The sequence below is a fragment of the Spinacia oleracea genome, chromosome 4 (assembly GCF_020520425.1).
Source record: "Spinacia oleracea cultivar Varoflay chromosome 4, BTI_SOV_V1, whole genome shotgun sequence".
NCBI classification, from domain to species: Eukaryota; Viridiplantae; Streptophyta; class Magnoliopsida; order Caryophyllales; family Amaranthaceae; genus Spinacia; species Spinacia oleracea.
Window position 1 is genome coordinate 166436603 of NC_079490.1, and position 16347 is coordinate 166452949.

Genomic DNA, 16347 nt, shown 5'->3' on the forward strand with positions numbered 1-16347 from the left:
TGGTTCACCCTCTACAGCCGTCGGGGATATAAGACGGTGGTGGGTAAGACCTCTAGTTGGGTTTGGTGGAGGAAGAAGTGGTCTGTTGTCCGAATGGAAGACATCTCTCTTTCTAGACGTCTTTCTCGTTGGAACCGTCGGCCCCGCTATTTGTCTAGAGCTGACGCCTACCCTCGCCTCTCGTCCAGGGAGTGGGGACTAGTGAAGCCCTTGTTCCAGGATGAGATGTATCGGCTGTCGTCAAAAAGCCATGCCTGGGTGCCTAATGCTTGGCTTCCCCATGTCGGCCGGTTCACCAATATAGTCTTTCTTTCGGCCGTTGGTCTTTGTTCTTATTTGAGTAGAGGTAGTTCCCCAGTAGATTTTCAAACATTTTTCTTCCATCTCTTTTTTTTTTTTTTTTTTTTTTTTTTTTACTAACCCTTGGCTTTGTAGGTTCGACCATGGATCGCTTATCTCCCGAAGACAAGGGTGTAGTGGAAGTACCCGCTTGGATGTCCGAGGTATATACCGAGGACATTCTCAAGGCCGTGGAGGCCAAGAAGAAGGACTCCTCCAAGAAGTCCAGTGAGGGTGCCTCTGGCGACGTCGCCAAGGTAATATATATATATATATATATATATATATATATATATATATATATATATATATATATATATATATATATATATATATATATATATATATATATATATATATATATATATATTGCCTCTGTTCATTTCTGGTCATGATTTGGTCGCTAATTTCTTTTACGGTTTTTTCATGAAATACCCTCGAGGTTTCGCGTAATGCACCAAATACACCCGCGTGTTTCAAAATACATAATATACCCCTATTTAAACTTATTTGCACTAAATATCCCTGAACTTAACGGAAGTCTAACGCCGTTAGTGATTAACCCCAAATCTGTTAATTAAACCTAATTAATTAAAAAATTAACTCCTAATTAACTAATTAGCCCCCAATTAACTAATTAACTTCATCTCCTTGCTTCTCTTCCTCCTCCTTCCCACCATCACTCAATTCAACACCACCATTCTCCAGCATCCCAACCCGACACCACTACCCCAACCGGCGGCACCACTACCGACCTCCCACCACCACCACTACCGAACTTCCACGCCCATCTCCACCTACCTGGGGAACCGCAGCAGAGGCAGCGACGGTGGTGGTTCGACTCGCTCATTTCTACCCACAACCGCCACCACCCTTAATCAAAAGTCCCCCGTAAACCCCGCCGGCAAACCAACCTACGCTACTTCATGTGGGCCCAAGCATGGTGGATCGGCTCGCTCATTTCTACCCTCAACGCCCAATCTGAAGACCCAGAAACCCTAACCCCTAATTGATCAAACCCTAACCTTCATCTTCTCTTCTCTTTCCCCATACTATTAATGGGATTATGGAAAAACAAAATTGGTGTTTGGGATGATTTGTGATGATTTGCGATGATTAAGCACAAATAATGGGATTATGGAAAAACAAAATTTGTGTTCCCGGCGGTACTTTGAAGGCGGTTGAATTTGGGATGTTCTAATTTTATTTTGGTTTGTTCTTGTAAATTGGTGTTGTGTGGTTTCATATTAGAATTGGGTTTGATTTGTTATCTGATTTCTTGTAATGTATCCCTTCCCCTCTCATTCGTTCAAGCCAATTCCATGGTAGTTAACCATGGATGTCCTTTAATCGAAGCCCAGATCCTCCACCATTGTCGTAGTAAAGCTCACAACTCCCTCCACTACTAGCAGCAACTGCGTTCGACTTCGACGAAGCCCACACGTAATTTAGTGTTAATGGTGATGGGGTAAAGGTGGAGAGATGAAAAATGATATACTTCGTGGAGAGTTAACAGAATTGAGTTGGGTTGTGGAGGCATGGGTTCATGAATAGGGAGCAAGAATAGGGGACGGTGAGGTGCGTCGGCGGCTCTGACATGTCAAGCGAGGGAGCCGGAGTATGCCGACGTGACGCAAGGGCCAACGAAGGTGTTTGCAGGTACGGTGGTTATGGTATTAGGACGACAATGGTGGATTGGTGTTTGTTGTAGTTAGGTAGTTATTAGGATTAGTTTAGGATAGTTTAGAGTTAATTAGGTTTAATTAGGTTAATTAAGGGGTTAATTAGATTAATTAGAGGTTAATTACTAACGGCGTTAGACTTCCGTTAAGTTCAGGGGCATTTGGTGCAAATAAGTTTAAATAGGGGTATATTATGTATTTTGAAACACGCAGGTGTATTTGGTGCATTATATGAAACCTCGAGGGTATTTCATGAAAAAACCGTTTCTTTTATCTTTTAGGAACCCACCTTGCCGGCTACGAAGAAGCGTCCGACATCTTCGACGGAGGCTCCTAAGCCAAAACGACCCTTCTTTAAGAAGATGGGTCCGGCCGACGCTGTCACCAAGCCGTCGGTACCGAAACCGTCCGGTCCCCCGGATGAGGGGGAGATTCCTCCTATCCAGACGCCCATTCCTCCTCCTGAGCAAAAGGAGGTTCCTTCCCAGGTGGACACTGAAATGGATGGTACTGCCGGAGCAGCTGCTGACGAGGCAGCAGTCGATCAGACTGCGGCGGCTGACGCCACCACCTTGTCCAGAGAGGACAAGGGTAAAGGCAAGGAGACTGAGGCTTTTTCTACTGATAATGCCTCTACTCCTCTTGCGGCTTCGCCAATTGGTTAGCGTCTCTGTACTTTAAATCTGTTATATCAGGTTGGGATTTGCACGACGTTTATTAATCTTGGTGTTTGGTTCAGTTGAGATGTTCAAGCGGATGCGTCGGGCTGAGGTGGCGAGCATCCCTCCTTCTGCCGGTTTTAGCTCAGAGGCGAAGGATAAGATCCTTGCCGATGTGTATGCGGCCATCCCTGAGGAATACGTGAGGTCACTCCCCGGGATTGACTTGGGATTCTTTGGGTCCATCCAGTCCCTCGTCCTTGATGTGAGATTCTTACCCCTGGATTTCTGTGGTTATGAGTATGTGTGTACGCTATTTTTAATTCTATATTGTCTTTTGGCAGCTTTTCATTCGCTGTGCCGAGAGTAGGAACTACCGCTTTGATATGCACAATGAGATGCTCAAGCACAAGGACCAGATCGAGAATCATGAGCAATATGCTGAGAAGACGGCCAGGTTGATCAACTTGGACGCGGATAAGAAGATTGCTCTGAAGACGGAAGAACTGAAGAAGGCCGAGATGGACGCTGAGAAATATGAAGAGAAGCTGTTGGAACATGAGGGGGGGCTTGCCGTGCTGAGAAAGGAGTACTCTTCCGTCTTAGAGCGGGTGACTGATTTCTCTTCCAAGGTGAACGTTCTGGAAGGTCAGCTCAAGGCCATGCAGGGGAAGATCGAGGCCGTGCGCAAGGAGGCTGCAAGTTCTTTGAAGTTGGGCGAGGAGTCCATCTTGGAGAGTACCCAAAAGGCGTGGGATCAGTCTATGGACGGGAAGGACTTTTCCTGGTTCAAACGCCGTATCTCCCACCAGATAGCCGTCTCGACGGCTAGGCGCCTAGGCTTAGATCCCCCTGAGTTCGTCAGTGACGGGGGAAGACGAGGTGAACTCCCCTGAAGGCCAAGACGTCTAGGACGGGAGTTCTATTTCCCCTCATCCTTGAGCGGTTTTTTCTTGTAGTTGGTTTAGATGACGCCGTGGGCGTTTGTAATAACTTTGGTGCCTTCTGGCATTTATTTGATTTGGTTTGTTTGCGCTTTGGGCGCTATGTATAAACAGTTTGTGCCGTTGTGCACTGTATTTTAATTCTATCAGTTCGGCACTGATTTCTTAGGAATTTCTTTGGGTCCAATTGTTGGACAAAAAACCTCAGTGTTTTAGGTGATCAGCCTAATTTAAGGCGCTAATCTAGGCCACTTCTCAGGCCGTCAAACGATTAGTCTTTTTAGACGCCATCCAAGGAGGAGGTCTTATGTCTGAATGTTTTGCGAGCCTAATTTGAGGCGCTAATCTAGGGCACTTCTCAGGCCGTTAAACGATTAGTCTTTTTATACGCCATCCAAGGAGGAGGTCTTATGTCTGATTGTTTTGCTCTTGTTTGAGTCTTTTTTGGGCGCTTTTCAAAGAAAAGGCGTCATGCTGGATGTCTAAACCCTTTGTGTTTATTAGCACGGGGTACATCCAAACCCCTTGTGTTTATTAGCACTGGGTATTGTTTATTTAGCGGATAGGGACGCAACTTTAGGAATTGTTTTCTGGTGAGTTTCTTTCAACTGAGACTTGTATTCGTCAGATAAGTGTTAATTTACTAAATTGCTTGCTACATTCACCGCGTCTTAGACGGGTATTTACAGGCCGTTTTGTGGGCTCTGAGTACAATAGCTAGGCCGTTTTGTAGGCTCTGAGTATAATGGTTACCCTAATGATGTTCTACTCTTAGCCACTTTCTTCAATTTTGACCGCTCCTATTTGGACGGGTTCAATTTCTTTGGTGACTTGGGGTTCATCTTCATGCTTTCGTTTTCCTCTGACTTCAGCAGAATCTTGCTTCCATGCTGCGGGTCGAGGGTCGTCAGGTAACAATCCCTATCCTGTTGTTGATCTCCATGTATGGTGCCTATAACTCCATCATCGCACACGAACTTCAGAAGCATCAGATGGGTGACGACTACAGCTTTGATCTTATTTAAGGTGGGTCGTCCCAAGATGACATTGTATGCCGTCAGGTCTTTGACGATTAAGAAGTCCACCTCCATTTTTCGCCCATTCTTCCTATCTCCAATTCGAACTGGCAGAGTGATAACGCCAACAGGATGAATGATACTCCCGGCCTCCAAAACCAATGATGGGATAGTGAATTCTTTCGATGGTTTTGGGATCGTGTGCTAGGCGATTGAGGCATTCTAGACTCATTACGTCGGACGAGCTTCCGTGTCTATTAGTATGCGTTTAACTCTCATGTTAGCTATCTTGAATTCAACCACAAGGGGATCATCGTGCGGCGTGGCTATCCGTCCACCGTCTGACTCACATATTTCAATATTTGGGAATGGATCCATGGGCGCTTTGGCTGACAGCAGCACTTGTCCTAAGCGGCGGGCATAATCCTTCTGTCCTCTCATGGTAGGTCCTCCAGCGGCCGATCCTCCAGATATGACGGCTACAAATCCTCCGTCGCTGTGTTGTCCCTTAGTCGGCGAGGCAGGGGACTTGTTCCTTTTGTATCGGTTTTTTCCAAAGCCATGAGCATTCTTCCGTAAGTAGTTCTTGAGATGTCCTTTGGAGGCTAGACCATCTAAATCCCTCTTCAAGCTTCTACAATTCTTGGTTTCATGTCCTATATCTTCATGGAACTGGCAATATAATTTGGGATCTCGAGTCTCAGCAGGGGACTTCATGGGGAAGGGTCGATCAAGGTCGTACCTTGCCCCCACGTCTTTTAGTATGGTGAGAAGGTCTGTGTTGTACTCAAAATATTCCCGTTCTTGCGGTCGTTCTCTCTTGTGCCCCGAAGAGTTGGTATCGTGCTCTTTTGAGAGAGCCCATGTGCCATTTATCCGTGGAGTTTTTCGGTCCACCTTATCCTTCTTCCCGGAGGAGTCTGTTGTTTCTCCAATCCTCCCTTCCTTTGACGCGCTGCATATTTCCGTTGCATGGATAAATGCTTCAGCCTCGTCTAGGACCTCTGCCATAGTCCTTACACTCTTCTTAACTAGGTCAAACTTGAAGGAGCCCTTCTTCAATCCTCTGATAAAATTATCAAAAGAGACACCATCGGGCAAGTCTGGGATCTGTCCCGCCTCCAGATTGAAACGCTTCACGTAGCTTCTTAGGGACTCGTCCTTCCCTTGCTGGATCCGTCCTAAATGCATGCTAGTTTTCCTTTCTTCCTTGTGTGCCATGAACCTTGTAGAGAATAAAGTCTGTAATTCGCTAAAAGAGGCAATTGATCCTGGGGGCAGCCGTTCAAACCATTAGACGCTACTCCCTTGAGCGTGGCTGGGAAGTACTTGCACCAAGTGGCTTCATTGGTTCCCTGAACGTACATGTGGTGGCGGTACGCGACAAGATGCATGTCGGGATCGGTGGTCCCGTCATAAGCTTCAATGGTAGGGGTTTTTACTTTGGGTTCCTTCGGGGCGTTCATGATCTCGTCAGAAAAAGGGGTACTCATGTGCCTTAACGTCAGGTTGTTGAGTTCTTGCTGAATATGATAGGTTGGTTCACGACGGTTTGATAGCAGGCGAGGGCGTATGCTTACCCTATGGGGCGTCAACTGGGTCGGTCCACGTGTAGTGGGATAAAATGGCGGGTCTTCCATCACAGGGGTGGACCCGGTGTCTGATAGTTCAGATTCAGCCTCATAGTGTTCTTGACGCCTTGCAGCTGGTCGCAAGACGGCTGGGGGACTTCCCCTAGATGATGGTCGTATGACCGGGTCCCTTCGAGGTAAGAAAGTGGGTGGGTCACGGCCATCTTCCGAGTGCTCAGGCACAGGACTAACTCCCCTGCTTGCTTGGGGACGAGAACCTTCTCCAGCTCTCCAGACGTTGGACCTGAGCGGCATTCTGCTTATCCGATTGACGCCTAGACTGAGGGGCCTCTGCAGAGCCGTCCTCTCAGCGCAGTAGATCAACATGTTTTTCCGAATTTCATCTTGCAGTGTAGTGCTCATCTGTTGTCGGAAGGTCTGATTCATTTGCTGTTGGAATCCTGTTAAAATCTCGCGTAGGGAGCCCACCGATACTGGCAAATCTAGATTCTCATCCAACACGACGTCTCGGACGCTAGGGCTTAAGTGGCCGCCTGGCGGAGACGCCTCAGTTATTGGTTCTTCTTCCACCACCACCTCAGCTTGCATTCGTCCTGGTGTGTTCCCTGCATTTGCAATTCGATTGGTCTCCTTAATGTGCCGTCTCTCTTCTTCTTCACCAGCATGCTCTCTGTCAGGGTGTAGTTCGGCCATGACACTGTACCTCCCCACAGACGGCGCCAAATGTTGTGAGAACTTTTACGGTGCTGACGTGGCACGCGCTCCTCGGAGGTATCAAGTATGACCTGGCACGAACTTCTGGCAACCTGCAAAACAAGAATATTCCCGTAGGAATATTCCCTCCGATGCTTAAGTAAGTATAAGCTAGAGAGATAAGTAATTTGTAGAGAGAAGGCAGAGCAAAGATAAGTTTGTTGTTGTTGGAGAAGAATTGAATGCCCTTTTACCTAGGGATCTGCACTATTTATAGTGCTAGGGTTTCTCGGGAACTGGTCCTGCACGATTGGGTGTTTACGCAAGATTGGGACACGTGTCCTGCATTGGTTCTGGAGGCTTTGTTTAGGCCCAATGTGGACCTCTTAATCGCTTGGGCCTGGGCCCTGTGAATTTTGAGAAATGCCCGTAGGCAAGCTTTTGGGCTCTTTCTTCTGGGCTTGGATAGTGCAGTCAGGTGGCATTCTTTTAGGCCACATCATATATATATATGTACAATATTATTTATTATTTAATTTAACTCACAAACAAGTCTTAAGTCGAGTCTTACTTTTTCAAGACTCAATTGAAGACTTTGTTAAGACTCATATACTTCAATACTACAATTCTATGTGTGTGATCTTAAGATTGATAAGTCATATGCCATGTCAGCATAAATTCAAGTTTTAAGACTTAGAGCTGATCATGCTCTTAATTTAGAAAAATACTCCGTAAAAATCAGGGGATTAAATTACATCTTAATTTGAAAATCTGAAAATCTGAAAATCTTACCAATAAAAAACCAAATTTTCTTTACAAATCGCAACCATATTAATGGACATCCCAAATCATAAAACAATAATGCGGTGTGGTAGTAGTAAATGGAAAAGCTAGGGTTACATAACATTATCAACACCAACCATATTTTTGTGCTACTAAATTTATTGCCACCACTTAAACTCAACTACCTCCCTCCCATTTTCCTCTTTGAATTTATGCTACCATCTCTTCTTTTCTTCATCACTTCTTTTCTTCATTACTTCTATACTCCCAACTTCTTATCCTAAGATCTATATTAATAAATTATTCCCATATTCCATCAAATTACAACATTGTGATTACTACTACATTACCAATAATAATAATAATAATAATAATAATAATAACAATAAATAATTTATTCTTAAGATGGCGGTGTACGCCGAGAAGGTGGAGGGAGCAAGGGCAGCAACATCGACTAGGCCGTCAGCCGGGGCGGTGTACCGCAACATTTACGCTAAAGATGGCATCACTGGTGTCCCTGAAGGCATTGAGTCTCCTTGGGATCTCTTTAGGTACAGTAATTACATTTAATTTCTTCTTGAATTATGCTAACTTGTACATACAATGGCATAATGTCCACAAAATTCATGTCTAAATAATTGTGGATTTACACATAAATGAATAATAAACTTAAAACAATGGCACGTAGTATTGGTTTCTTTACCCTTGTACGTAGCAATGTAGCATGAATCAAGTACTAGATGTTATATATTGGATCTAAGGATGGAAATGGCTTATGAAATAATGATGTGACAATTAAGTCCGAAGAAATTAATTTCTCACTAAAAAGAGTTGAATTTGTCACTTTTTGTGTGAGAGCAAGGTCCTTTTTGGAACATATTGACCAGGAAAATATATCAAGGAGAGTAGAAATCACTTTATGAAGTTAATGAAGTCGGATATGTTCACGTCATACTATGTACAAAATGAAAATTTTATGATCTATGCCAACTATTTTAGTAAGAATGGATTTCTTCAACAGATAAACTGATTGAGTCTGTTAGGTAAATCAAGAAAAATAATAATTGTCCACAAAATTCATGTCTAAACCATTGTAGATGTACATAAATAAATAAATAAAACAATAAACTCAAAGCAATGGCAAAAATGAGTATGGCCCATGCAGGGGTCGAACCTGCGACCTTGGCGTTATTAGCACCACGCTCTAACCAACTGAGCTAATGGGCCTCTTGATTGAAACGTTTGAGTATTAAATGTATTTATATTAATTTAAAGATTTACAGATCTCAGAAAAATAAGATGAATTCATGAAAAATGTTTAAAATTTCTGGGGTTTTGTTGGTTTCAGCAAATCTGTGCAGAAAAATCCCACTAATAATTTGCTGGGTTGTCGTAAAACCATTGATGGCAAGGTTCGCCCTTTTCCCTCTATTTCTTCTTTCTTAATTCGAGTAATAATCTTCCATTGATTGTTCCTATTTATTTTTCAATTTTTGTAGGCGGGTCCTTATGAATGGCTTAGTTATAAAGAGGTGTATGATTCAGCACTTCAAATCGGTTCAGCTATTAGGAAATGTGGAGTTAATCCCGTGAGTTCAATTTTACTCTGCAATTCTCTAAATTTATCAAATTTGTTGTTGGGGTTTTTACTTCATTATTGTTTCTCCCTTTCCGAATTTAATACTCCCATTGATAATGTAATTTGAAAGTTACAGTCCGAATTTATTAGTCACTAATTTGAACTGGAAATGTGAAAACTGTTTACAGTTTCATGGATTTGAAGCTGAATTATGTGTCTGTACATGATTACATGTTTACATTTGAGCTGTTAACCTTAATGAAGATTTTTCTGGCACAAATTTTGATTGTAGGGAGCTCAATGTGGAATATATGGGTCCAACTGCCCCAATTGGATCATTGCTATGCAAGTATGTTTTCGCGATATTTGGATACTCAGATTAGTTGGTACTTCAGTTGCTTTTGTTGTTTGGCAATGTTGCTCATTGTTGTAATGATAGAGATCTTAGAATAGCAATTGGATTCTTATTTCTTGTGCATCTTGACAAGTTAGTAGTGAGTTTATTTGTAACATGGATGCATTAAGTGAAGCTATTGCTGAGAAATAGTCGAATGCCATAGATAGTGACCGGAATAGCTTTGCTGATTTTTCAGGGTTGCAACGGTCAGGCCATATCCTATGTACCATTGTATGATTCCCTTGGTATGCCACTTTAATAATCTGAACTTTTATTCTCTACTGCTAATAATTTGTTTCCAAGGTTGGCATGCTACAAGCCTACCAGAACAAAAATTCGAGACCACACTGATGATCGTGTGATGTATTATGCAGGTCCGAATGCTGTGGAGTTCATCATTAACCATGCTGAAGTCTCCTTAGTTTTTGTTCAAGAGAAAAAGATACCAGCTGTAAGTTGTTGTTCTACTTTTCTGCAGATTAATACCCAGCTTTATGTGAGAACTCGAAGTTTGATATACTGGTCCAACAAACTATATGGAAATCTAGTGTAAGATAAAAAAAAAAATCAATGGTTGATGTATGATGTGGTATAAATGACACACTGTTCTGTCTCGTTCTATCCCCCGGCCCTCTTCTTCCTAGTCTTTACTATTCTACAGTTTATAAGCCTAATACTCGCGCAGCTTTATAATTATTTTCTCATGCAAGAGTCAATACTGATATGTGCATTTTCTTGGATGATTGATAAACTTATCTCAACCTTTAATCCCAATTTTAATGATGCTATGATTTGATGCTTATGCAGATACTGGCTTGCTTATCAAAGTGTAACTATCTAAAAAGTAGGTAAACAAAGAAGTGCTTGGCAAATAAGTTTCAAATATTGGTTGCTTAGTTTTCTTGTAATTACTGACGTGCTAAGATACATCCAAATTTGGTCCTTAGCCATTGTCAGCTTTGAGAATATCTCCAGCACACAAAGGAAGGAAGTTGAGGAAGCTGGTGTGTCTTGTTTCTCTTGGGATGAATTCTCTCAATTGGTAAGCGTCAGAAATTTCATTTCAAATAATTTCTTTTGATAATGCTGCTTGTGGCTAATATCCGAGGTTGTTTGTTGTTCCAGGGAACTATGGATTGTGAACTCCCTTCGAAACAAAAGACTGATGTCTGCACTATAATGTACACAAGTGGCACAACGGGAGAACCAAAAGGGGTGATTTTAACTAATGCAGCTTTCACATCAGAGGTCCATTCAGTAGAATACCTGTTTTCAAAGACAGACAAATCTGTAAGAAGTACTCCGTAGCTTTTTTTTGAGACTTTGCACTATTAGATGAATATAATTTCAGTATTTTCATGATTCACAATCTGTTCAGCAAGATGTCAAGTTCTGTGCCAAAAGCCTGAAATTATGCTAGTAACAAAGCTTACTCGTTTCCGTTTCAAAGTGATTGGTCCTAGATTACTTTTCACAGAAAATTGAGGGTAAAGAGGGTATGGAGATTTGTGACACAAAATTATTAAAAGGACAATCACTTTGAGACAGAGGAGATCATAAATTACATTGCAATCACATAGCAAGTGAACTTGCAGGTCTTTACTGTTTCTTTGAATTAGATTGCTGTTGAAGTAGAAAAAACTGAACTGGAAAATCTTTTGTTACAGGCAACCCCAGAAGATGTATACTTTTCATTTCTTCCCTTGGCACATATATTTGATCAGATTGTAGAAACATATTGTATTGCTAAAGGCACCTCAATAGGATTCTGGCAAGGAGTAAGTTCAAGTGCTACAGCTTTATTACATTTTTTTAACTCTGTATACCTAGCCTTCAGAACTTCAAATCTTCAATCAACACCTCTTCTATGTTTCACTTACAGGATGTGAGATATTTGATTGAGGATCTCCAGGAATTGAAGCCAACTATGTTTTGCGGGGTTCCCAGGGTTTATGAACGTTTATATACTGGTAAATATGATGCTGGTGTATGTAAAAAAATCCTAGTTACTCTTCCAAATCATTATCTTATTATGAGAAACTAACTGATTTCATTTTTCAACTGAAGGTGTTGTGGATAAAATTTCATCCAGTGGTTCTCTCAGGAAGAGCTTGTTTGACTATGCCTATAACTAGTATGTTCAAGTTTTGGCCTTTATGATTTTCTATCAGTCTGTGAACTCGAATCTTTTTGTTTAACGATTATATACTCCTGATCTGTAACTGTCAAACAGTAAACTGCGGAATCTGGAGAAGGGATTACGCCAAGATGAAGCTGCACCTCTTTTGGACAAGCTTATTTTCAGTAAAGTTGGTGGATTATTTCCAATTAAACCTTCTTATTTCTTCTTTCCCATTTAATTTCCCTTGCTGAGGTTAGTGTTGAGTAGCTCTAATTGGGTCCTATTACTCTGACTAAAGATCAAGCAAAGCTTTGGAGGACGAGTCCGTATTATGATATCTGGAGGAGCGCCTTTGCCACATCATGTTGAAGAATTTTTGAGGGTTACTTGTTGCTGTGTGGTAGTACAAGGTTATGGTGAGTTATGAAACTATTCGAGCAATATAATTTAGGTCAATAGTAACTGTCCTATTGTGGATGTTTAGTTATCTTTCAGTTGATCTTTGGATGATTGTACTTGTTCAAATGTGGTGTAAAGTTAATGGATGAAACTCAGTTTCAGACAATTATTGTGATCTTCTTTTACATGTGGGGATTTCGTGTGCTTGCATCTTTGTTTGATCCGATATACTATCTGATAAGATAACTACACAATATAAAGCACACTATATGGTAAGACTAATAACCCCCTTTGTGCCAAGCCCTGAACTTTCAGCTGTTTAATTTATACAATGCATGTCATTCTTGAAGAGCACTCCACTTGTTTTGTTTTCCTCATTTGTCAATTTAAACAATTACTCCTCCAATGGTAGGCCTCACTGAAAGCTGCGGAGGATGTTTCACATCAATAGCCAATGTGTATCCAATGATAGGCACCGTGGGAATCCCCTCGACTGCCATAGAAGCGAGACTGGAATCAGTTCCAGAGATGGAATATGATGCACTTTCAAGTACACCACGCGGAGAAATCTGTTTGAGGGGGAATATATTGTTTTCTGGTTATCATAAGAGGCAAGATCTAACTGAAGAAGTTCTTATAGATGGGTGGTTTCACACAGGTATATATTCTCCATTTCTCTGCATAGAAGCTAAATTATTTTAATGTGTATGGTGTTGCTACCATACTTTGAGGCTCTGATAAGTAATGCTGAAATTAATCCTGTGTTTATAAGTTGTTAAGGCTGATTCATTTTTTATATTGAGGACTTCATGAGTTTATTGCCAAACATTTGGTGAAGAATGGAGGGAGGGAAGGACTTGTTGGCTGTACACTTGCAGCATGTTTGGTATAGAGTTTTTAAGTGATGGAAACGGAATCAATTAACTATTTCCACTACCTAATATTCGGTATGAGAGGATTGGTAACACAATCCATTTTCCAAGGATAACCATTACCACCAATTGTTACCTCTCCCAACCCTATGGTAACAACATTGTTATCATCCTCAATCCCCAATTTGTTACAAGTGATTCCTTTCCTAAAGTATACCAAACAACTAATATTGGTAACAGTAGCACTACCCTTCCCCTTCTTATTTATTTACTTTCCATTTCCTTTCCTAAGTGTATACCAAACATGTCCTTGATATTATGTCATTTTGTGCCATGCCGTAATACAATATACTTGTCTGGAATGTGTAATGATAATAATTTTCTTTTTTCAGGTGACATTGGTGAATGGCAGACTGATGGATCTTTGAAAGTGATAGATAGGAAGAAGAACATCTTTAAGTTGTCTCAAGGTGAATATGTAGCGGTGGAGAACCTTGAAAGCATATACTCACGGTGTAACCTTATAGCATCTGTAAGTTTTGCTTTCAGTAATTTCTGTAGTTTCCTTTCTCACATTTAGGCTCCGTCGTTTGTAGGGTGTAGAACGTTTTCATGGAAAACAATTTTTTCCTTTCCAATCACTTTACGTTATTTAGTTTGGCAAGGGATGGAAAACAATTTTCCACAACTCTTTCAAAGGTGGAAAAACCTTTTCCATTTTGAAACGGAGAGAAACCATTTTTCCACATTTTCTCCTTACCTCCCTCTCTTTTTCCCCCCTCAATCTTTCCCATCTTCTCCCATTTTTGTTTAAGAAACCAAATAAAGGAAAACTAGCTTGGAATTGTATTTTCCCTTGAAATATGTTTTCCATGGAAAATCAATTTGCACTAAAACCGTTTTACACCAAACCAAACAGAGCCTAAAGGCAGTGAATGGTGTATTGATAGGCTGTGTTGTCTTCTCAGATTTGGGTTTACGGGAATAGTTTTGAATCATTTCTCGTGGCTGTTGTTGTTCCTGAGAGAAAGGCACTCGAAGACTGGGCAGCTAATAATAACGAGACTGGGGACTTTGAAACACTCTGCAAAAGTGCCAAGGCTAAGAAATATTTCTTAGAAGAGCTCAACAGCACTGGTCAGAAATATAAAGTATGTGATTCAACCATGTTCTTTCTGCCTTTGACTCTAGCTGCATTTTGGTTTTGCTTTCTCATATGTTATAATTTAAAACAGCTTCGAGGTTTTGAGATGCTAAAAGCAGTTTTCCTCGAACCAATTCCTTTTGATCTTGAGCGGGATTTGATGACTCCAACCTTCAAATTGAAAAGGCCTCAGTTGCTCAAATACTACAAGGTATATCTTGCATTTCTTATAAATGGATCTCTAGCTTGAAAGTGTCTCTCTTGATGATTCCAAGAAAGAGCATATTCATGAAAGGGGTTTGATAAATAAAGTTTTAAAAGATAAAAACAACGGATTTTTCATGAAATATCCCGAGGTTTGACTTTATTCACCAAATACCTCGTTTTTTGTTTGTAAATTATGAGTTGGCCTCAATCTGCAGGCATTACAGTTAGCAGTAGTGGCCACGTAAGACCCTCAAAAGTTGTAGAAATATTTTAGAAATATTGGCTACCGATAACAGAAGGGCATATGGTAAAAAAATGAAAGTTTCTAAAAGTCACTTAACAACCACTTAACGGCAGGGTCACATCATGCAAGAAAATGAAACATCAAGGGTATATGGTGAATACCTGAAACTACGAGGGTATTTGGTGAATAAAGTCAAACCTCGGGGGTATTTCTTGAAAAATTCGTAAAAACAAACACTTTAAAATGGTAGTGTAGTCACCAAATCCTTAATTACCAGTGTGACTATCACTTTGTTTCCGGACAAAGTATATCATTACCTGTCACCGTGGTAGGGTTAAAAATTAAATATGCATTATAGCTTAAGTGGTAACTTTGCCTAGAAAGTTAGAAGTTATTAGGGGTACAGGGTTCGGATCATGTCAACTTTTACTTTTATTACTGGTTCCGCCCCTGGCTGCCTTCTGATGTGTTGCTTTGGATGGAAATATACAGGAAATAGTCAATAAGATGTACAGTGAAGCAAAGGGACCAAAGGCATGAGACGAGGTACCAAATTTGATTGAAATGTGCAATGGAATACGAAGATATGGGACTTCCATAGAACCAAATTATATTTATACGAGTATATTTTATATTACTATATCAATATGTTATATAGATATGCCCAGAATGTGTTATTTTTCTCGTGTTTCTAGTTTATGTAACATAAAAAGAGTAATGTATGTTCATCAAATACAAGCTGGTTTTGGCTACCATTTCTGTAGAATTATAAATTATACTCTACGTACTTCGTATTTGGGTGGTGTTATTTATTTTAGGGTGTTTAGTCCACTAATGTCTAACGAGTTCTATTCAGCCCACAAATTGCTCTATCAAGGTTCTACGTTATGAAAATGGAGTTGTAACTTTTTGACCAGGGTTTTCTAGCTCATTATAATAGGTAAGAGACACTTTTCCATTTATTTTAGGAAAATTTAATTTTAATTTTAATAATCCGACCTTTGGTCGGTCTTCCAATAACAGTCCCACTAATGAGATATCTCTGGCTGATCCAACATTTGATACCTATTTTCTTTTAATAAACCTTATGATCTGTCACCTGGAAAAACGTCAACAACTTTCAAATTTACTTTATTTAACTGACGTGGCTTTTTAATTTCGATTTTACTTTTTATTTTTTTGCTGACGAGTCTTTCCCTTTCATTTCACGATTGAGTTCTCCATAGGGATGGCAATGGGTAGGGTCTGGGTAGGGTCTAGTAATACCCGGACCCTAACTTTTTGACATATACCCATACCCTACCCTTACCCTTACCCTATAGGGTCTAAAATTATAAGACCCTTACACGGACCCTATGGATCCGACAGGGTATGGTTAGGGTGTAGGGTCTTATGCGGGTCCGCGTAAAACTATAACTTTTATTTCTTTTTTTGTATGCAATTATATGTAATATGCAAAAAAATACAAGAACGACGATTAATAAGGCATTTTAAAACAAATAATAGCTAGTCTTCAAAAATTATCCTTGTATTTCCTTAAACACAATACATTTTAAAGTACGAGGCTCATAAATTACAAAATCCCACATTCTTAACTACACAACATTAATGTTAATAAATAAGCATCCATTCAGTACTTTAGTAGTAGTTATCGTCCATATCATCATCTACTTCA

The 16347-nt window shown here is 40.6% G+C and overlaps 1 protein-coding gene and 1 non-coding gene across 2 annotated transcripts; one reads left to right on the forward strand and one right to left on the reverse strand.

The window, feature by feature from the left end:
• The first annotated feature begins 7886 nt into the window (after positions 1–7886).
• Positions 7887–15503, forward strand: LOC110790379 (probable CoA ligase CCL6). Its single transcript, XM_021995164.2, has 19 exons — positions 7887–8259; positions 9057–9120; positions 9208–9297; positions 9580–9636; positions 9881–9929; positions 10059–10135; positions 10492–10528; positions 10632–10726; positions 10810–10974; positions 11352–11462; positions 11567–11654; positions 11752–11818; positions 11918–11993; positions 12105–12222; positions 12618–12863; positions 13470–13609; positions 14046–14228; positions 14313–14432; positions 15165–15503. Exons 1-19 carry the CDS (start codon positions 8114–8116, stop codon positions 15210–15212), a joined length of 1977 nt encoding a protein of 658 aa, XP_021850856.1. The 5' UTR covers positions 7887–8113; the 3' UTR covers positions 15213–15503.
• On the reverse strand, positions 8862–8935 carry TRNAI-AAU (transfer RNA isoleucine (anticodon AAU)). The gene has a single exon. It is a non-coding gene; the product is annotated as a tRNA-Ile (tRNA).
• Positions 15504–16347: the final 844 nt, after the last annotated feature.